The sequence below is a fragment of the Falco biarmicus genome, chromosome Z (assembly GCF_023638135.1).
Source record: "Falco biarmicus isolate bFalBia1 chromosome Z, bFalBia1.pri, whole genome shotgun sequence".
NCBI lineage: Eukaryota > Metazoa > Chordata > Aves > Falconiformes > Falconidae > Falco > Falco biarmicus.
The window spans coordinates 64,240,056-64,263,502 of record NC_079311.1 but is presented as its reverse complement, the minus strand read 5'-3'; the positions used below and the strand labels follow the sequence as shown (position 1 = coordinate 64,263,502).

Genomic DNA, 23,447 nt, shown 5'->3' with positions numbered 1-23,447 from the left:
TTCCCCTAATTAGGTCTGAAATATAAAAAAATTAAGATAAATGTCTTCTTAGCAATGTCATGCCCAGTGCAGCTTAGTGCCAAGTAATACAGATATATACACACACGCTTTAACTTGGATAGCTTTAAAAGTGTTAAACAAATACAGACAATAAGAAGTGCAAAGTGTCCTAAATGGAAAGGACACTATTTCTAGTAAGAAGTATTTCTAATAATAGAAATACATTGAAAAATAAACTAATTTATACAAATACATTTTTGCTAATGCAGTTTAGAGCTATGAGACCTTATTTCTGGTACACCTTCCAGTAGTTCCCCTTCCATTACCTGAAGTAATCAAAAGGGCTGCGATGCCCAGGATAATGAAAAAATCTCCATAATACAGTTATTACAGGATACACTAGGAAGACTCAGGGCAGCCACATTTATTTGGATCCATTAAGTAAACAGCCAAGCATTTAGCTCCATTTCAGCTGCTAGAGTTAGCCTATGTGAAAAATATTCACACCTATCTTCAAGACACTATTGAGTCCTTCAGGTTCTGTAAAGAATGATTAAATTATGTGTAGTGGAGGACAATCTCCTTCCGCTTGTTCCTCTGATACTGCACTTGAGCTAATTGTACCAGCCTGTGTACAAAGACACAACCAGCTTCTGCCTGGAAAGCACTAACTCTTGTGGCAAAATTAAGAAGCCTGGCTGAAACTAAACTGATAGATTAGAGAACTATTTTTGTGTCTGCACTCCCTGGTGCTCTCAGTTCTAGATACAGAACATTGAGACACCCTTTGTGGCTGATTCAGTTCAGCTCTGCATCACACCAAAGCACCTAGGCTGCTTTAAGACTTAAGGTGGCCACTGAAGAAAGAGCATTTGCTTATTGCTGTGTCTGAGCTAAGGCTTCTCTACAGTTTCTAGATCAGATCTAGCTCTTGCTCTGCTGGTTTAAAGTATGAAGATTTATCCTGTAATTGTCTTCACTTGAACATGTGTATATATATATACACTCATACTCCAAAAAGTAAACATTAGAAAAAAGACATTAAGGCCAAATTCTCATTAAGTGTAACAAGGAATTGGATTAGGGAACAATAAATCTCTGTATTTACTGAATCAGGTAAATGCAAAGGACTAGATACTACCTCTCTGTAGCAAGTAGTATGTTGCCTGCTATACAGAAACTTCTAAACAAATCCATGCAAGAACTTCCACAGGGTATTGTTTTCAAAACAGTGAAGTTTTCTTGTTTTGGGGTGGATGGTTGTTGTTTGGTTTTTTACAAAAAACAGAACCACATATTGAATTTCTGTAACACAAACCCAATGCCTACACTTAACCATGTAATAAATAGTAATCACTATTGATTAGATCATGAAAATGTCCAACCATGTATTAAATAATTACTATTGATTTGATCATAAGAATGCCCAAACATCTATAGTAACTGTTCATTAATTAGTATTTGTTTTCCCCAATTCATTAGCACTAGACTAACACCCAGAAGAACCTTTTGCCACTATGTAACCTTCCCAACTGGCAATACATAGATTAGTCATGTTACTGATAAAGAATACATTGTATACAGTATTTCTTTACAGGACTTGTTTTACTCAGAGTAGTTATTGTTTAACGTTTATGTTTCAGACTAAAAAGTACCCTGCAGAGTGTGAGAACAGGATCCAGACTTCAAGTCACAAAGCTGTACTTGGGGGCTTTTGGTACCAACTGTAACAAGAGAAACAAAGACAGCTAAAAAAAATACCCAGCATTTGAGAGAACAACAAAAAATCTTAGCAAGACAAAGAAATAGAAAAAGTGCTAGCTGAGTAACTGTTTATTTAGTCAGAGCAATGCATTCTATTAATAGATTTACATTTTTAGTCCAAGTAAATATACCATATAGCAAACAAAATTTAGAAACTGGAGATACACAGGACAGTACTTATGAAACTGAAAAATTACAAATATCTCCTCTAATTTTTTTTTTTCCTAAACATATTTAAGTTGTGTACATGTAAGCACTACATACACAATTTACTGTTTGGATATAATAATCTTCAAATGTTAACATATAATTATAGGTAATCTAATTACACATAGGAATTTTTATCTAGAAGGAGAATTGATTGATGCGTTATTTCAGAGGAATAAATGTGATATTCTCATCAACGTCATCTGACTAACCAGTAATACTTTATGTTACCAATGATCTTACATCTTAGGAAGATTCAAATTATGTAAAAATAAGACAGGGGAGGGAGAAAAGCCCTACTGAATATTACTTACTGCTTGTTACTATAACCCCCAAATACATTGGGCTTTTCTTAAAACCATATGCATACCTGCTATTAAACAATGATTTGTAGCAACTGGAGACATGTGATGGCTATAGACTGTTCCCTCAAAGTGAAATACATCTGCAGGCTGATAATAAACAGATTAAATTAATCACAGTGCATGTATGTTAGTAGAATGTAAATCCTCATTATTAACTATTTTTCAATTAACGGTTACAAATGAGAATAATAAAAATACTACTATTTATATACTATCAGTAACTCTCCTGGTTAGAAACCAGAAGACAAACATAGCTAAATAATTCCCTTTCCAACACTAGAAAAACTATGCCATAGCTCAGAGATAACCCAAAAAAAAGACCAAGAAAATTAGTTAATCAGAAGTGCAAACGGAAATTAAAAAATTGTCAAAAAATTGAGTAAGCTAACAAGAAAACACACCAAACAAGAAGGTTACAACATGGAGATAGATACCAACAGGAAAGCAGCACTCAGACTAAATTTAGAAGCCTGTCGTTCACAAACATCACATACTATCTTCAATTCCTCAAAAAAACCCTCAAACCCAAAAGACCATACAAAATTATTAGCTCCCTTTTGAGTGTTCAAAATTAATGAAAAATAATACTGGATTTAATAATCAGCACAATTACTTTCCAGTACAACTGCTTTTATTGTCTCATTCTGAAATATTTTACATGGACAAAAAATCCCTTAGAACTAAGCTATGTGTGTTTTCAAATACACTGTTTGGTGGCACCACAGGTCAGTCAATCTTCACAGACACACTTCGTCTTTTAACTGATGCTCACAGAACTACCTGGACAGTGAACTGAACTTTGCATTTACAAGACTTAGTAACTGCAATCACAGCTCCACTTCTCACAAAAAGAGAGGTCAAAATTTATTCTTTATTGTGTCCCTAGGACCTCTTTTTTGTAATTCTTTCACTACACATGAAATAGCATTCAAATAGCATCAGTGTAAATCCATTAATACATTCGTACTGGAAACAGGATAAACTTCAGCCATTAATTTATAATTCAACAATTAGATGTGAGGATTAGTGAGTCAAAGCAGTCTAAAGTCCTGCAGAATCTGTTTGTTTTAATAACTCCAGTTACATTGTTTAGCATTTTCTTAATGGTTTCTCTCATTTTCCACCAATTTTCAGAAATAGTGTCTATAGTGCTTACAACAGCAGAATTTTGGACTTAATGACCCTGAATGCCAAGATTCACCAGTGCTTCAAAAACAGTATTGAGGCCTTGGGTACGAAAAATAATTAGCCCTGCTGTACACTACCACTGCATTCAACAATCCCCAAGGATGAACTTCAGACCAGTCCTTGGTAGACAAGTTTACATAGCATAAATTCAACTATCTGTATTCCTGTTCATAGCAAAAGCAGAAAGGCATTGTCCCAAGGGTTCCAAGCTCTTGTACAGTTTAGACATCAGGTCTTCAGAAACAGACACGTATGCAGCAAGGTATGCGTGAATGCCAGAAGCATGCCACCCTGCTGCTGCACCCACAGTTCTAACAATAAGCTGGTTTTCACTGTTCTGGATGCTTGGTCCTGTTTAGCTGTGGGAGAACTGTAGATGCGGAATGAATAACATGTAACAAAGATGCCTGCAAGCTGTACAAATTCTTTCTTACTTGTAAAACATTTGTATCCCATATTTTCAAGGTTTTATCAAATGAGCTGGATGTAAACATGCCAGTGTCATGAGGATACCACTGGACTGTCTCCACACTGAATTTATGTACGTCAGGATGGCTCCTAAAATCAAGGAAAATATCCCAGTTGGTTAGAGTCTTGATATTCAATGACAAGTTGAAAACATAAACATTCTTTTAAAATTTGTACTGAAGTTTTCAAGAACTAGTTATTTGATGTCTCAATTTTCAATCCACTGATGTTAATGCTTTGAAGAGCCCTCATTTCAAGAAACTACAGATCATTTGTCTTTTCAAAATATGGTATCTGTAGCACACCTCAAGTTAAGACACACAATTTAAGGCATAAAAGGCACTAATGTATTTTGAAATTTTTAAATTCTAATGTTTATAGATCTAATGTTTAAAGGAGGGCCTAACACTACAAAAAAATTTAAGCTTGTGGAATTCTACTGTCTTAGAAATGTATCCACTGAAAAATACAATCACATACAGTTAAAATTTGCATTATTATTAGCTATTAATTACAGCTACACTGTTACTAGAAATTAAGGTATACTGAAGTCAACAGATAGCAGTGGCCTTAGTTACTGAGAGTTAATTATTTTTGCATGCAGAAATGAAAGAACAATCTAAAACTTTCAACTCAACTACACATAGTAATGGACTGCAATATAATTAGCAATACATTAACTGTGGTAGGAAGAAGAGACACCAGAGCCAATCTTGACAGCTCCAGGATGTAACTCAACCAACCAAGCTCTGAACAATATAGGTCATTTCACATATCTGCTAGGCCACTCATATCTGAGCTGGATCCACACGGATGCAGCTTCAGGGCTCAAAACCATGCTCCCAGACTCAAAGGTACCATGCTGTTGTAGTTAACCGCAGGCAGCTAAGCACAACCACATCCACTTGGGTCACTCCCCTCCTCAGTGGGATGAGGGAGAGAACCCAAATGGCAAAGGTGACAAAACTTGTTGGTTGAGATAAAAACATTTTAATAAATCAAAGGAAACTAATCAAAACAACACATGCAGGGAAACAAAAAAACCCCAGTGATGCAAAAGCAATCCCTCATCACAGGCTACTCATCACAGACACATCCAGACCCTGAGCAGTGGCTCAAAACCCCTGGAAAAAACCCCTGGAAAACTCCTCCCCAGCTTTATCCAGTTTTATCGCTGCACATGACCTTGCATGGTATGGAATATCAATATCCCTTTGGTCAATTCAGGTCAGGTGTCCTAGCTGTGTTCCCTTAGAGGATCTTGTCTACCCCCAGCCCACTTGCTGAAGGAGCAGTGTGATGAACAGACAGTGCCTTGACACTGTGCCAGCACTCTTCAGCATTAGTTAAAACATCAGTGTGCTATCAAGACTCATTACAAATCCAAAACATAGCACCATACAAGCTACTGTGAAGAAAACTAACTCCATCCCAGCCAGACATAGTACACATGTGAAAACAGTCCAACTGGCTCCATCTACAGCTAGTGAAGGGCTCAAAAAACTTCTCCACTTCAGCTCTTATCTTTGCATTGTTCTTTCAACTGTCCTGGCTTTCAAAGTGATAACTATTGCAGGGTTATTATTGTGTAAATGCAGACACAGATCTTCTGTATAGATGTGACACTACACCTTATGTAATAAACCTTCCTGCTTACTTGGGTTGCTAGAAAGCACAGAAGACATCTTTATATGTAGTTAGCATGAAGCCAGCACTGATGATACTAAGCAAGAGCTACTGGGCAACTGCTGAGCTTAGTTTAATAACTCCTGCATTGCTTATGTCTAAAGCATACCCTAGAACAGCCTGTACTTTGCCATGGTGCTAAAAATTTGTGTGCTTATCCTGCAGGGGGGGTCAAGCTAAAAACCTTCAGTACCTGTTGAGCCAGGAAATCAAGACTGACTCTGAGAACTTAGGCCTTTAGAGGCATTTGTATGCATTGTGCAGAAAAATCTAAACTCATGGAACTAATTATGCTGATACACTAAATATATTCATGTCTCAGGGCTGTGTCTTATTCCCAGTTCATTCTATATACGGTAATTTCCCTCACTACCCAAACCATCCCAGCCTTTTCTACCAAGGAAAAATAAATTATATGGATAATAAGATCACTGCCATTCATTCTCCCCAGACAGGTTTCAAATAGAGGAGATGACCTTACACACAAGCAACAGTTATTAGAGTATCTAGAAGCTAGCACTGTCAAATGCCAGTTACTCTCAAATGCCAGTGTTTGCCATAGCACAGCATATGAAACCATGTAAAGCTCTGTGTGCTGACTGTCAGCAGAACAAGGAAAGTTCTTGTTTTTCGCAATACTGGCTCTATGTTCTAGATGAGAAACATTGGGTAAATCACAGCCTACCATCAGGAGTTATCTCCTCTGATGTCTAAACTACTGGACTCACAGCAGGCCCATTTCAGAGTCCATCCAGAAACAGCTTCAAAGGGCTTCTACAAAGAGCTTATTCTTTCAGTAACTTTGAGACCAGAGTTGCACTGTGCTGTGCAAACTCTGAGCACAGGCAAACTTGCAATACATCATTATCATATGGCTCCTGTCTTTGAAGCATAGAGTCAGATGGGAAGTGTTTCCTTACTGGTAATTACAAATTGATTTATGATGTTCAGAACTCCACATTAATAATATTTCAATATCTGAAGCTGTATCTGTGGCTAATTAGTTACAATATGTATTTAAACCATACAAGAAGCTGGGAGTAAGTAACCGAGGCAGAAAACCTACTGTGGTTACTTTAATAAATAATAATAGTAAGCCTATAATTTAGAACATGGTGTCGTAACAAATCAGATTCTACTAGAATGATTTATGCCTCAACTGATAAGAAATAAACAATGCATCTACACAAAGAAACACCTACTCAAGAAACATACTACCATCTAACCATGCTCATAAACAGAATTTTCTAGTATGGAAAGTTAATGGTCGCATGATTATAGCACAGAATTGCAAGGTTTTTTGCTGTGTCTTCTCAGCATGTATTTCTTCAGTTTGCTGTATCTATTTCTGAACTCATTCTGGTTTTGAGATTTGGTGATGTATACTCATCACTAGCTCTTAATTACAATTTTAATTAATTTTGTTTAAGTTCCAGCTATTAACACTTATCTAAACACAGCTTACTTGCAGTAGATTCTGTTCCTACCCAGCTTTTTCAATGCACATTCTATTACCCTTTTTCCTCTTTATGTACGAAGACAGTGTGTTTAGGCCTTTTACTGTTACAGATTTGATCTGTTCTTGTCAATCTTACTCATGAACCTTAGACCTCAAATAATTTGAGGACTGGGAAAAAATGAGGGGGAAATGTAGCTACTAATATTTAACACAGTAGGATACATCTTATTTTAAATCTGAGATAAAGTCCTAACCTACTAGACAACCTTACTACCTAAATACAAGGGAAAACCAGCTTTTGCTAGAAGACTTAATGCCTATAATGGACAAAATTATACTGCCTGCAGAGAAAGCCTGACAAATCAATAAATGCCTAGAGTCTTTATATAGATTATGAATAGTATGGTATTTCTGCTCTTCAGAAAAATACGTCCCGTTTTTCAGTAACACATCTGTCCTCATTCAGACTTGTTCTTAAGAAATTCTGTATTAATTACTTCTGTACCTGAGGAACACCTGGTGAACTAAAAATAGCTATTAGCAAAGCTGAGAGCCAGGCAAGGGAAAAGAAAACCAACAACTGCAGGTATGTATTAAATGTTTTTCCAATCAGATGAACAGTGTTATGCAAAGACAATTTTTCTTTTGCTTAAACACATATTTATTCAAAGATACTAATATATATTTGGGGGGTACAAGGAGTATTTCTACAATAGTCCCAAAATTACTTTCTCATAATTACTGGCATAGAGTCAGTAAATTTCAACAGGAAACAACAAGGAAACTCACAAGCAAGGAACTGTGCCCTGGAAGAGGGCTGGAGGCATCTGTCTTTTCTACTGTTACAACATGAGATTAGAGTACTAACTCTGACTTTTTGTGGGGTCTGTAGCAACACAAGCCTCTCTACTGTGATTTCCATATAAGTACAATTAATAGCCTCCAATTTAATTTTTGAACTGCCAAAGATCTGCTCAAACAATACCAGAGTCACTGTACATATATTGTAACTGTTAGGGTAGACAAATCAAGAAAAAACAATTAGCTTCTGCTCCTTAGTAAGTCACAGAAATCCTCTCAAAGCTTCTTGCTTTTTTTTTGCATGCCAAAACCCATAACACATCATGCTAGCCTTCAAAGATTTCTGGCACTATTTTCTACAGCCTTTTTATCCTAGAAATAAGAATTGGAGAAAAAAAATTAACTCTCATTGATTGGTGAGTTTAATGCTAGTCACACAAGAGATATCACTATGAACTTTTAACAGAATTTGAGTACCTACCTTCCCACATAACCAAGTGCTTTACAAGTGTAAGTTGGTTTTCCGCTGAAGTTTTCAAGGTCATGAAGTACAATGACACCATCTGATCCACCAGATAACATACTGAAAATGTTAATAAAGCACACAAGTTACAACACTCATGACCTCAGGAGGCTCAATGTAAGTGAGCGTTCAGCAAGAAAACAAATCCATAGTACCAAAACACAGTACACTAAAGTACTCATACACATTTTTAGTAACTAAAGTATATACTTACTATCTTCCCTCAACAGGCTCAATATCAAGGGTGTTGATACCAGTACCATGTATTCTTTCCACATCTCTATCTTTATTTAATTCCAAACTTAGAACCCTTAAAACAAAAAAGAAAAACAGCGACATGAACAACAAGAACAACAGAATTGTAGAATGTTACTATGTAGCTCTGAACAGTTCAAACCGTAGTTCTGCACTTCCTCAATACATGTAAACCATTCTATTTTTTCCAAAACTAGACTTGCAGACAAGACACAGGGCTGGAAATAAGTCCTATTTAGTTCACAGAAAAAATATTTTATTATTTATGTTGTTTGGAAGTTAATAGAGAAATAAATACATAAAATAGGCTCAAAGAAATAATAAAACAGCATTTGGGGTCAACATACGAAACAAAAACCAGAATGTAATTTAAACAGAGCAAAAGAAACATGAAGAAGCAGTTGTAGTAGTCTCAACAAGTATTAGTTACTTTGAAGCTTCACCATGCACCTTCCTTCTGAGCTTTATTCTACTTGGAAATACGGACACCTAGTGGACATATTCATTTAGCTGAAAAATTACAGTATTTCCTTTAAGGAAAACAATGTTTGTGTGTTATGTTTTCTGTACCATTAAATAAAAACGTTAAAATAAAACTATGCTATCCACATGATGTCTTCTACGACAAAATTTTCTGAACTAAAACTGGTACCTTTAAATATGCTAATAATACATAGTCAAAAAGGAGACAGATTTTGCTTCCTGAAACCATACTACCCAATATAAAATTAGTCTTACAAGATATCAGACCTTCCTACAGCATATTTTGTAAAAACCACCATCAACAAAAATGCAACTAAGTAGATAATTGAAAAGCTGTAAGACAGCTTGCCTCTAGTCAGCTTCAGCTTGAATGGCAAAATATCATGTGAGAAGCTCAGGCTGTTAGGTGCAGATACCCATTTTGGTATCATCAGCAAACCTGCTAGAGGGGACACTCAGTCCCTTCATCCGGGTCACTGATGAGTATGTTGACCAGGACTGGACCCAGTACTGACCCCTGGGGAACACCGTGAGCTACAGGCCTCCAGCCAGACTCTGCACCGCTGATCACAACCCTCTGAGCTCTGAGTTCAGCCAGTTCTGCATCCACCTCACCGTCCACCCATCCAACCCACACACTGCCTGTGCTTACCTGTGAGGGTGTTATGGGAGACAGTGCCAAAAGCCTTACTGAGGTCAAAGCAGACAACATCCACTGCTCTCCTCTCATCCGCCCAGCCAGTCACGGAAGGCTATGAGACTGGTCAGGCATGATTTCCCCACGTTGACTACCCCTGACAGCCTTTTTTTCCTCCACATGCTTCAAGATGACCTCCAGGATGAGATGCTCCATCACCTTTGCTTTCTAGTGACAGAGATGAGACTGACTGGCCTGTAGCTTCCTGGGTCCCCCATCCTGCCCTTCTGGAAGACTGGAGTGACACTGGCTTTCCACCAGTCCTCCAGCACCTCTCCTGTCCTCCATGACCTTGCAAAGATGATGGAGAGTGGCTTAGCAGCAACATCTGCCAGCTCCCTCAGCACTGAGAGGTGGGTCCCATCACGGCCCATGGGTGCTGGTGTCAAGCTTCCAAGGGAAAGTCTTCCTTCCTTTCTCCAGACTTTCTCTCTTGCCTACAAGGCCTGGGATACCCAAGAGCCAGCCTTGGCAGTGAAAACTGGAGCAAAGGCAGCATTCAGTCACTCCACCTTCTGTGTCCTTCATCACCAGGGCTCCCACCTCGTTCAGCAGCAGGCACACATTTTCCCCAGTCATCCTTTTCCTGCTGAGACACTTGGAAGAAGCCCTTCTTGTTGTCCTTCACCTCTCTCACCAGACTTAATTCCAAACAGACCTTAGCCTTCTACATGTTCTGACAACATTTCTATATTCCTCCCAAGGGCCATCCCTTTTTCCATATCCCACAAACTCCCTTCTGTTTTGAGGTTTGCCAGAAGCTCCTGGCTTATCCATGGAGGCCTCCTGCCCTCTCTGCTTGATTTCTTGCTCACAGGGATGCCCCGACCTTGAGCTTGGAGGAAGCGATGCTTGAATTTTAGCCAGCTCTATTGGATCCCCACACCTTCTACAGCCCTAACCCATGCGATTCCTCCAAGCAGGTCCTTGAAGAGGCTAAAGTTAGCTCTCCTGAAGTCCAGGACTGCAATCCTACTTACTGCCCTGCTTCCTCCATGCAGGATCTTCAACTCCACCATGTCATGGCTGCCCCCAGCTCTCACATCCCCTACCAGTCTTTCTTTGCGAGTACAAGGTCCCACAGCACACCTTGCTGTGTTGGCTCCTCCACCACCTGAGTCAAAAAGTTATCATCAGTGCTCTAGAGGAACCTCCTGGACTGTATGAGCTTAGCTGTATTGCCTTTCCAGCAGATATCAGGGAAGTTGAAGTCCCCCTTGAGAACCAGGGCCTGTGATCATGAGGCCATTTCCAGCTGTCTACAGAAGTCCTCATTGACTTCCTCATCAGGTGGCCTGTAGCAAACACCCATGATGGTGTCCCCCAAGTTAATCTGCCCCTTAAGCCTTACTCAAACTCTCAACTCGTTCTTCATGCACCCCTAGGGAGAGCAGTTCAATATATGCCACTTATCCCTTCATAAATGGCAATTCCACCACTTCTCCTTGCTGGCTTGTCTTTCCTAAAAAGTATGTAGGCATACATGGCAGCAGTCCAGTCATGCGTGCTATCCCACCATGTCTCTGTAATTAAAACAAGAACATGGCTTTGTGACTGCACACAGATCTCCAATTTTTCCTGCTTATTGCCCACCCTGCATCTTTAAAATACATTTTTTTAATTAAAAATTTTAAAATAGACTAATTTTACAATGATACAGCCCCAAACGCTGTAATCACCACCACAAATCTTTCCTGCTGATGGATTTGACTGACGGAACTGAGGTTGGCTTTATTGAATTTATCTTTAAATACAGCTCCAAACCTGATTTTGTGATAATGAACAAATACTATCACATTGTTGTCTGTGATCCAGTGCACAGTGCCAAATCACACATAGAGTCGAGGCATTTCCAAGTTTCTCTTCTAGTTTGGGCAAAGTAGGGAGCTAGGTAGTAATCCACAAAAACTAGCTCCCTCTTAAGACATATTAAAATACTTCATACACTTTGAACAATTGTTTACAATTACATTTAGCCACACAATTCTCAGTGGTTCTTACAAGTCTTGTCTTCATTTAAAAGTAAAACATTCTTTTTTTCACAGCACATGTTCTGTGGGGGAGGGGGCTTCCTTTGTTTGAGGGTGAATCTTACAGTATGACAATCAGGACAGTTCACACATTGCTCAAGTAATTTTCTGTTTACTTAGCCTCATTAACTCCTGAGCTTATCTTGTTACTTCTTAGCTTGATAGCTTGACATACCGTATCTATTACTTCTCCCAAGGCCCCATATTATTTGTAAGGATTAAACATCACCTGCTGATTTTCAAATTCTTTCTTGTTTTTCGCCACTTACATAGTCTGTCTAGATCTCAAGTCAAATATCGGGCTGGCCCTCTATTAACCACATGTCTGCAAGCCAGACAGGTACAACATTACAACCTTTAGCAAGAACATTAATAATTGTCTCTATGCAGTTACCACTTCCCAGAAAAGCTGTTGGAAACCTAATGAAACGCTTGCATCTGATTCTTCTGCAACCTGTCAACAGGCCGAGCTCGGAGAGAGAGGATTAACTGATGCGGGTGCACAAGCACTACGTGAACCTTGTTCCTATACGAAGCCGCATGCAAATCGAAACACCTGATAAAGCCGCTACAGTAAGAAGGGCATGAACACTGTCGTGCCGTTTACTGCCCTGTGCCTACCCAGCCTACCGAAACGCGGTTACTCAGCGCACCCCAGGGCTGCTAACCCACACACATGAGCAAAACCACCCCACCGGGAGCACCCAAAGGAGGCACGGCAGGCACCCGGGAGCTCCTACCGGGGAGCCCGGGCCGGAGGCTACCGGCTCCACCACTCCAATTCCCCGGGCTCGGAGCAGACGGCGGGGCGGCGGCAGGGCAAGGCTCCGCTCCCCCGGCCACAGCGGTAGCGGTCCTAGGTCCCGCCTCAGAGCGGCCCAGCTAGGGCCGGACAACGGCTCCCGGCAGGGCGAAGTGAGGGGCTTCTGCCTCGCCAGCCTAAGGCGGGCGCTCCGGGGTCTCCCCACGCAGCGCGACCCGGCTCCGGTCCCGGTCCCCGCTACCTCCAGGTGGATGTGGTCCGGCGCAGCCGCACTGGATCGTCAATCCCGGCCTGACGCGCTAAGAGCAACCCCAGCATTGCACGACAGGCAGGCTACTCACCGCCATCCCACCACCTTGGCCCAGGAGCGACCAGGATTGGCTAGGGGCAGGCGGATCCCCGCCAATGGCGAGCGGCGTTGCTTTTCTGCCTGCCGCCGATGGGCGGGGACAGGGCGGGCGGACAAAACGGCGCCGATGCGCCGATGCAGGCTAGTTGCGGGCAGGGCATCGGGCAGGGCGCGCGGCTGTGACGTAGCACGCAGGGGCGGGGCTCGAGGCGCGGCCGGTGCGGGGCCGGTTGGTCGCGGCGACCTTGGCCGGCGGGAGCCCCGCGGCCTGCCGGGATGAGTCGGGCCGTGCGGGTGCTGCGCGCTCTGCGACTGCGGCTCTTCGGGCCCGCCAAGGAGCTGGTGGGCACCGATCAGTTCGGCAACAAGTACTACCGGGTGCCCAAACACGAGACCCACACAGGTGAGTGCGCAGTACTAAACCCGGGGGGAGGTTGGGGCCGCCTGCCCGCGCGGGCCGCGGCCGGGGGCCTGTGAGGGGCCTGGTGGGGGCCTACCTGTCCGGGGGCGGCGGCGGCTGCTGACGGCTGAGGGGAGCCGCGCATGGGGAGCCGCGCCGCCGCCCCCGGCGGCCCCCATCGCTACTGCCGCCGGCGGGGACCGTGGGCCCCGGGCCCCAGCGGAGCGCGGTGCTGCGTGGCCGGTGACCGCGTTGCCGCTGTCCGATAGTCCCCGGGACGGTTTGGTTGCTGCCGCCCAGATGCAAGAAACAAGCGACTTTAGGTGAGGGAAAAGGGTGTCGGTGCTGAGGGAACCGGGGGGGGGGGGGGGGGGGGCGCGTTCTCTGCGGCTTGCTTCGAGAAACACTTTCGGTTTCTCGTTAGGCTGATGCTCTAATGCAAGAAAAAATCCTAAAGCCAGTCATCGAAAGAATTTAGAGTAACTAGCACCCTGCAGTAGGTAGGCAGGCAGACAGGCAGCAGTAAACAAATTGTCTCTTCTTGATAATTCAGAGCACTTCTGCATATGTTTTTAAATGAATTGCTGTATGTATGCACACAACACTTCCAAGGAGAAATAGTTTTCTAGGTTTCTGTCTGCCTTCCAGGAGCCTGGGTGCTATTACAGCATGTCTTCAGATCATTATCTACAGATGCTATGCATATGCTGCACAGCTATGTATAATTTACTGAAGGCAACTTCCCTGAAGGTGTCTTAAGAGCACATGCTACAATATTTTACAGTCCTGTTACCTCTCCCTGCACAGGCTTCTTTATCAGTTTGCTGTACTCCACATGTTTTTTATGACTGCATAAACTGGAGCATCCCCAAGCTGTGGAGACTTTCTGATTTATATTCTTGTATGTACAAAGAGAAGCAGAAAGTCTGAGACTGCAGTCATTTAAGTGAGATCCTTTCCTAAAAGGAAGGAAGGAAAGGGATGCACACCTTCCCTTCAGAAATATGTAATGTCTTCTGGAGTTATTTTGTCTTCAGATCAGTTCCCCTGACCTGTTTTTCTGGGCAACTTCATGAGCAGCTGGTCATGACTTAAAGCAGTTCTGCTCAAACAAGTGTCTGGGAAGATGTGAACACCCTTTTTTCAGCAGTGTGTTTTTCCTCTAGGTTAATATGATGGTGGACAGGCTTTCTGCATCTTCCTTTCAGCTTTTGGGCTTCTCATTGTTGGGGTTCATGGTGACTTTGAAGGATGTACGAAAAGGTTTGTCTTTAAACATGCACAAAGTAGTAAAAACTGTAGTAGAATTTCTTGTGTGTGATTACTGCAGTGTCAGTCCTTATTTACCAGTAAAAATGACTTGTTTTATCAGAAATACAGATAGCCTTTCTCAATATTTGAATTTATGCTGGCAAGCCTTTCACAGTGAAGGTCATCTGATGAACTTTAAGGCAGATCTCTGTATTCAGCACTTAATTACACAGTAGTTGTAGTGCCAGTATGAGGGCAGAGGAGGTGGGACATAGCCATTCAACTCATCAGGAGCATAGTATAAGAGGCTTTTAAAGTTAGTGATGAATTGAAATAGTTGTATCTCAGACAATGTTGTGGTAGCCATTATGTTTCCCAGTTGTTCTTTGGATGAACTGTAGGTGAGCTGAGTGTAACACTTCAGAGGTGAAGTTAGGCTGATTTTGCTTTGAACAGGGAGGGCTGTCTCTTAAATGCTCTGCAGCTGCAACTCTGGCTGGAGTCAGTAAGAACAGCACTTCTGTAAATCTTAAGGCTTTTGCACAGTAAGTCTTAGTGATACAGATAACACGAAGCCGATCTACTGAATTATCAATACTCCTGTGTTATTGGATTTCCCTCTCCCATCCTTCCACTTGTCTTACTTTCTTTGTCTTGATATGTTGAAAATTCTGCATCACTAGTTTGCACTGGTGCAAAGTTTTACTGCCATCAAAACAAGAGATCTTTTCTTCCCTCTTATTTTCTTTCACACTGCTGCTAACTTTTCACTGTCATTTATTTGACCTTCCTGTGAAAAACTTTGATAGAACAGTGGAATAAAATGACTTGATGAAGAATACATTGCAAGCTAGAACTGGCACAGAAGTGGGAATGAAGAGGATGAGCTGTAAGGTAGCATAAGATTATACAAGATGTCTTGAAGTGAAGAGGTAGAACTTTTACAGTCTCTAAAACTTAATAACCGTATTTGTTGCAGCACAAACTAACTAGTAGGCTGCAACAAGGCTTTTACCATCGATCAGATTCTACTGTCCATGCTGTTTCTCCTTCCTCCAGAGGCCAGACCACACTACTGCTCCCCTGTCCAACCACCTACCCCACAATCCTCAGCGCTATTTAACTACTTAGCGGGAACAAGCTATCTGCACATTGTCCACGTCAATCTCGAGGCAAGGCCCTAGCTGCATATTATCAATGCTAATCAACGCACTGCCTTCAGTCCTCTACAATTCCCCCTTTTTGTTTTTAACCAAAAAGGCCATGTCTGTCATCCACTGTAGGGCCCTTGGCAGGATATGTGGGAAGGCTGTTCAGGTTGAGTTAAGAAGGCACAAAGCTGCATCCAATTCAGGCTCTGTATCAGGGTCACCCAGATGTTCTGACTCCCCTCTCAAGGTTTCTGTGGAACAGCTGGTATGTGATGTCCTCTTGTCAATTCTAGGATCTAAAACAGGCTTAACACACCTAGCGGGAAGCCACCATGGCCCTGCATCTGTGGAGACACAAGCATACCCTCTTCCCCAGGTAATTAAATCCCACGGGCCTGTCCATTTTCCTGTTTGTAGGTCTCGCGTTAAGACCTTTGCTTGGATAGGAGGATCTCCTCCCTGCAAAGACAAGAAACATGAGATAATCACAGGACACCATTTCCCCATCGGCACAGTCAAATAATTCAGTGTATACCCAGCTTTTCATAGACAAGCATGCAAAGTCTCAGAACCCATTCCCGCTTCTTGTTTTTCAAGTAGTAGCTTTAAAGTATGATGAACATGTTCCACAGTGGCTTGGGGAGTGTGGGATGCCAGTAACATGTTCCACCCCCCAAGAGGCAAGGAACTGGCCATGCGTGCAGGTAAATATGCTGGCCTGTTGTCTGTCTTGAGACTCTTTGGAACCCTCAGAGCAGCCCAAGCCTGTCAAAGATGTGAAATGGCATCCAGAGCCTTCTCCCCAGTATGGGCCGATGCCCACACAACTTTTGAGAAGGTATCAACAGAGACATGAACATACTGTGAAAGACCAAAAGAAGGCACATCTGTGACGTCAGTTTGCCACAAATCCAAGGACTGGTATCTGCGTGGATTGACCCCTCGTGGAAATGTCAGTCCAGGACCCAATCACTGACAAGCAGCGATGATGGATTTTGCATCCACAAAAGATATTTCAAATTAACAGACCAGTGCTGAGCCCTTTGATGAAAAAATTGATGAGACGTGAGGGCCTGTCGTATCAGATCCAGCACTGGAGGAGTCCAGGCAGGAGCTGCAAGAGCATCAGCACGGGCATTTCCTTCACAGACGAATCCTTACAATCCAGTGCGACTGCAGATGTGCAAAATGTAATATCTATGTGTACGTTAGCCCACTATTACCCATAATGTTTTTAATTAAGAAAATAGTTGTTCTGAATTTACTGCCTTAAGCAGTGCACAGTCAATGTGTCACACAACATCCACAACATAAGCAGAGTCTGTAACAATGTTTACAGCACATCCAGAAAATTTTTTAAAGGTAACAATGACAGCACTAAGTTCAACCAATTGAGGTAATCACTTTAAGTGTATCTATTCTTGCCATTGAATCCCACCATACCAAGTGACCACTGCCTCTCCTGATTTCCCAGAACCATCCGTAAAGACTGTAGGGCCTTGCACTGGGCTATTTGCTGCCAGCAGCTCTTGAAGTATTTGTATGTCTGAATAAGTTTGTAACAATTTATGACTGCAAAGATAAGGATATTTGTCCTTTAAATCCTTCCAGAGCTAATTGAAACTGTAAACGGTTTGCTGAACACCAGCTTACATAATTGTGTTCAATGATAATTATCAGGTAACTGGGATCTTGGTCCATAACCTGAAGGCACCACATACGTCCTTTGGTGATAATGTTTGATACTAGTTCGGTTTTGAGTGCTCACTGTCTTTGTGGTTGTACAGTTAAAAATAACCATTCTAAGACATGTAGTGGATCCTGCCAGCACTCATTCCATTGGCCCAACAATCCCATGGGGTGATAGTTAGCAATGACAAGATATAAACTTAGTGGAGTTTCTGAGTCTACACGGTGTACCCTTTTTTGTTGCAGACCATTGGCCACCCTCTCTAGGGCTAAGGTGGCTTCTTTTGTTAGTGACCAGGGAGACATTAAATCAGTGTCACCCTTCAACAGATCAAAGAGTGGTTTCAGTTGTTCTGTTGTAAGGCCCCAGTATGGCCTTACCCAATTTGTGGTCCCTAATAATTTTTTGCAAATCATTTAGGGTTCTGACATTTACTCAGGGCTGGATAGACTGTGGCTCAAGTGTTTGATCTAGCACTTTATCTCGCAAGTATTTCCACGGGGCTTGTTGTTCAATCTTTTCTGGTGCTATACATAGCCCAAAGGTGTGGCCAACGACTGCTGCAAAACTGGATACACTTGTTGAAGTTTAGCCTTATTTGCAGCCGGTACATAATATCATCCATATAATGATAGCAATACACTTGTGGAAATTGTTCCTGTGTAGGTGATAACGCCTTTGCTACATACTGTTGACATATAGTAGGACTGTTCTTCATACCCTGCGGCAACACTGTGCATTGGCATTGGTTACAAGGAGTTATATTGTTTCTGCTAGGTATTGAAAAGCAAATTTACATTTATCAGCTTCATGTAAAGGAATACTGAAAAAACAATCCTTTAAATCAATTACCAAAATGTCCCAGTTTCGCAGGATTATCATTGAGGAAGGCATACCCGATTGCAGGGCTCCCCTTCCCTCCTTTACATCATTTACTTTCCTTAAATCTTGTAACAAATGCCATTTGCCTGATTTCTTTTTTATCACAAACACAGGGGTATTCCAAGGACTATGGGAAAGTTCTAGGTGTCCTTGTGCTAATTGTTTTTTGACTAATTGTTGGACAGCTACACATTTCTCCTCAGGAAGGGGCCACTGTTCCACCCAAACAGGGGTATCTGTCTTCCAAGTCAAAGGCAGAGTAGGTCTTCATACGCCCTCCATCACAGTGGCCCCTGTTAAAAATCCACCTGGGTACCAATGATAACTCCCCATTGTCCCAAAAAGTCCCATCCCCACAAACTCAGAGGGACATCAAGCACAAAGTGACCGATTGTTGCTGTCTGACCCTCAGGGTTTCAAACTTGCACCATAAACCGGCTCTGGACGCTCTGTGTCACACCACCCACTCCTGCCAGTATGGAATCTGCTGAACAGACAGGCCAAGAGCGAGGCCAGATGTGCACAGATACAATAGTCACATCTGCTCCCGTGTCAATCATTCTGGTCACCTGTATTGCAGAAGGAGTCCCTTGGCAAAGGTGATTTTACAGGTTAGAGTTGGTCGAACATTTTGTATGCTCTGAGTCCAGAAAATTTGTGGTGCTCCTGTCAAACCGAACACTTTTTTGCCCCAGACTGTCATGGGCATAATTAACTTGCTCCCGGAAAGGAATTAATCGTGCAATCTGGCTACCTTCAGGAACTGACACGGGGAGGGGGCGTGGGGGTCCACACCATTGCTTGAATCTGACCCACATAATCAGCATCAATGACTCCTGGTAAGACAAACCTTGTAACGTTACACTAGAACGTCCAAGCAACAGCGCACTCATTTTATTGCGGATGGGTGGCACAGCATTCACTGGGACCTTATGTACTTTATCATCCTCTGTTGGGATGGCAGCTGCTGTGGTAACATCCAGTGCGGCGCTCCCTGAAGTTCAGGTTGTGAGTTGGCTGCATAAGCCTGGAATTGTTGAGGAGGATTCATTTGTATCATCACGCGGTTCCTTCCCGTTTCCCTGCTTTCTGTTGCCACCTGCAAGTAACTGAGTGTTAAATTGAGATCTACAGTATTTTGCAAAATGCCCTGGTTTGTTACATCAACGGCATGCCAAACCAGAGCCATCAGCCCTTCCCGGTCTCGATCTCTTTGGACAGTCCTCCTTTAGGTGACCTTCTTGCCCATCTGTGACAACAGTGGATGACCCTGACTGCATCAACAAAGGTCTTTGCCAGACACTCTGTTTGGAAGGCAGCAGTTCCTACCTTCCCACATATGTCCATTAATTCTACTAAAGTGGGATTACGGTTCGCCATGCCTGCAATCACCTTTCTACAATCCTCATTCACATTGTCCTTAGCTAACTGAAGTAACAATGCTTCCTTAGCTGCCCTGTTCTGTGTTTGCTTATCCAAGGCGTCTCTCAGCCTATCCAGTAATGACACATATCCCTCACGCGGACCTTGTTTTATTGTGGTCCATGACTGTTGTGGAGTGCCATGATCTGGGACAAAGCTTGGAGAGCTAACTCTTTTCCCTGCTGCAGGGCTAAAGGATGTAAGCCAGCTTGTAACTGAGAGTTAACTGGAGCCTCCCCCATCAATTGTGGAATCCTTGCCCCAAAATGTGGGTCATCCTGGGGGTATTCTAAATTCATCAATGATTGCTCATTTGCCAAGCGCCTCCAATTTGACTCAAACATTAACACTTGCATAGGGGTCAATATAATTTGTGCAATCGTATGGCAATCATAAGCAGTAGGCTCTGATTGATAAGACTAATAGCAATGATAGAGCGTAGGGTGAGCCTATTTCATACTGTATACAGGTTGATCTTAACTATTTTATCACTCCCCAGTTGAAAGGTTCGCACACGGGGGGAGCATTACCCTCCCTTCAAAGCACTGGGCAGGCTAACATCCTGCCCCTCATGGCGGCTGCAGCATTGATAACCCCTTCTGCCAGTGCTTGCTCCTGTATCTTTCTTCAGAATTTGGCAGGATCTGTTCCCTATGCTGTAATTTGTGCTGGTTGTTGAACATGACCTGAGATCTCTGATAAACCTATTCACAGGTGGCTCTGGATCACAGTTAGGCAATGGGACAATGATCTCCCTGCCACCTCAAAGGGAACTGCCTGCCTGCTTGACTGGCACCGCTCTGCTCCTCCTGCTGGCCCCGACTGCGTGAATCAGGCGACGGCAGAGGATCTTGACGGTGCCGAAGGTACCTTACTGGGTGGGCATCATCTCTGCAACCAGGGATGTGGCCATTTCAACTGCAGCCTTTGTCTCCCTGTCCACTTTGGATTGTTCTAGTAAATCTAAGACCAATCTCCATGTTGTCAATGACACTGTAGCAATTTTGTCCCCTCTTGTGGCAACCCCCAAAAATTTGTACCTTTCCAGCGCTTTGCCATATCTGAATGCTGGAGACATTTTTCACTGTAACTGGCAAATCATTCCTTTTACACCACCCCAGCAGGGTTCTTATTGCTGTCTCATCATACTTTATGCCTGTATTTTTCAAATATGTCTTATTACCATTGTTAATATAGGGTTTGTCTCTCTGTCCACTTCTGATTGTTCTAGCGAATCTATGATCAATCTCCATGTTGTTAATGAGGCTGTAGCAATTTTGTCTGCCCTTGAGGCAGCCTCAAAAAGTACCTTTCCAACGCTTTGCTATGTCTGAACACTGAAAATCTTTTTCACCATAGCTGGCAAATCATACATTTTACACCACACTAGCAGAATTCTTATTGTCATTTTATCATGTTTTACACCTCTTTTTCCCAATATATCCATAAGCATTGCAAATACTGTCTTTTTTGTCTCCCTGTCCACTTTTAATTGTTCTAGTAAGTCTAAGACGAATCTCCAGGTTGTTAGCGATGTTGTTGCAATTTTATCCCCCCTCAAGGCAGCCTCAAAAAGTAATTTTCCAGCATTTTGCCATGTCTGAACACTGGAGACATTTTTCAGCGTAACTAGCACATCATTTACTTTGCATCATCCTAGCAAAGTTCTTATTGCCTTCTTGTTATACTTTATGCTTCTTTTTTCAAATATATCTATAAGCTTTGTTAACATAGGATTTTCTTCTTCTGCACCTATACCAATTAGTCCCCATCTACACTGGGCACCAAAAGTTGCAATTAAGTTAAGATGGACAACAAATATTGCAATACACCCATATCAATTAGTTGTTAACAGCTCATCTCTCTGTGTCTGTTATGGGTTGCAGGTTTTCCCAATTGCCTCAACTACAGTGGGCACCAGTTGTTGTAGTCAGAGTCCAAATCAGCCTCACACGGGGCACCAATTGTTGCAGCACAAACAAACTAGTAGGCTGCAACAAGGCTTTACCATCAATCAGATTCTACTGTCCATGCTGTTTCACCTTCCTCCAGAGGCTCCTCCCCCATCCAACCACGTATCCCACCATCCTCAGTGCTATTTAATCGCTTAGCAGGAGAGCTACAGCTGCACTTCATGTGAATCAACCCACTGCCTTCGAGGCAAGGCCACAGCTGCATATTGTCAATGTTAATCAACCCACTGCCTTCAGTCCTCTACACTTATTCACCTCAGTTTTCCTCTGCCTTGTAGTAGTGGGTTTTTTTGCTATTAATCTTTCCAATTCTTCTCACCTGACCAAGTCAAATGCATATTATCTGGGAAAAATTACATGTTTTAAAGAAATACTAAAAAACAGAATAAGAAAAAAATACCTGGCAAAGGGCTAATCTGTTCACTCTTCCCATGCTTCTCTTCTGTCTTTGGAGTGAAAGTAAGGGAAGGGTTATTACAATTTAGCTTTACGAACTGAAATTTGAGATACTTAAAGGTAATGCCACATCTTAAATGTGTTCATTCATAGTCAGTGTATTCTCTCTTATTGTCATTTTTTCAATGTAACTGGAGAGTGCCTATGGAAAACATTACTGCTAGAATTCTGTGTGGAAATACTACTTCTGAAAATTCTGTTTTGTCTTTAATTCACTGATGTATGTTTGACACTGTGCCCTAGTTGTGGCTTTAGATGATCTAAAAAAACACTAACTCTCAGCATCAGCGGATTGAAAGAACTCTGAAAGAAGTAAGCAGGACAAAGAAGAAAGTGATAGTGAAGCTTTTTCATGGAAGGGTTCAAACTTTGCTTTTTATTCTGTTGATTTGTCCTGTGTTACATTAATTGATTGAACTGTCAGACACACTTGACCATGTGATGTGGAATGTGATGTGATGTGGAACAATCGTTACAGAGGGAAGTAGGTAGAATGAAAACAGTTTCAGGAAAAGAGACTTCAATGAATTCAGAAAACAGACAGGAGATATCCTTTGAATGTCTAAAAAGAAGAGGTATGTAGAACAATTTGTACCTCTACCTCCTCCAACTGTTAAAGGCACAAGTACAAATTACCCTAATGTGGATGAATGCTCAGAAGTATAGCAATAAATTAACCTGGCCAAATCATGAGTTTTTAGTGACCTCAAAAGACAAAAACCTTCCATGAGTCAGGTTAACTGGCAGGAATGCTGAAGAAATAGAGGAACAAGTAATAACTCATAAGTATATTCACAAGATACTGAGTCAAAACTTACGTGAAATAGTTGATTTGACAAGATAGGTTTGTATCAAAATTGTTTCCTGGGTGGACAGTACTTAAGTGTTTTTAGACCTTTTTGTGTGCAAAATTTAGAATTGTGGATTGTGAATTTGCTACATGGATGCATAGCAGGTTGGAAACTGGTCTTGGAATAGTCAGAAACATTTCCCTGACAGCTGGAGGGGAGTATCCGGAGGAACCCACCAACTGTCTGTCGAAGTTCAGAACTGCTCAAAGTTTTTATTGCAATTTGGATAAAGAACAACAAAGTATTTTTATTACATTTGCAGGTCAGACTGTGCAGGACGAAAATGACAGCAGCTGTGAGCAGGTCAGCTGTCACACAGTTTTAGCTGGGGGA

At 42.2% G+C, this 23,447-nt stretch overlaps 2 protein-coding genes across 13 annotated transcripts in view; one reads left to right on the top strand and one right to left on the bottom strand.

Moving 5' to 3' along the window:
* ERCC8 (ERCC excision repair 8, CSA ubiquitin ligase complex subunit) overlaps positions 1–13,083 on the bottom strand; it is a 40,480-nt gene extending 27,397 nt beyond the window's left edge. For all 11 annotated transcript variants that reach the window (XM_056325353.1, XM_056325355.1, XM_056325356.1 and 8 more), the window contains exons 1-6: positions 12,931–13,083; positions 8,676–8,771; positions 8,420–8,521; positions 3,959–4,082; positions 2,342–2,423; positions 1,656–1,724 (exon numbers count right to left, since the gene is read on the bottom strand). In XM_056325353.1, coding sequence (XP_056181328.1) covers positions 1,656–1,724; positions 2,342–2,423; positions 3,959–4,082; positions 8,420–8,521; positions 8,676–8,771; positions 12,931–13,007 — 550 coding nt within the window. In that variant the 5' untranslated portion in view covers positions 13,008–13,083. The remainder of the gene's footprint in view (positions 1–1,655; positions 1,725–2,341; positions 2,424–3,958; positions 4,083–8,419; positions 8,522–8,675; positions 8,772–12,930) is intronic.
* A 134-nt stretch (positions 13,084–13,217) lies between these two features.
* NDUFAF2 (NADH:ubiquinone oxidoreductase complex assembly factor 2) overlaps positions 13,218–23,447 on the top strand; it is a 69,122-nt gene continuing 58,892 nt past the window's right edge. The window contains exons 1-2 of one of the 2 annotated variants that reach the window (XM_056325366.1): positions 13,307–13,441; positions 14,605–14,701. In XM_056325366.1, the coding sequence (XP_056181341.1) occupies positions 14,611–14,701 (91 nt within the window). In that variant the 5' untranslated portion in view covers positions 13,307–13,441; positions 14,605–14,610. Of the gene's footprint in view, positions 13,442–14,604; positions 14,702–23,447 lie in introns of both variants that reach the window. The other variant, XM_056325365.1, reaches the window with a different exon arrangement.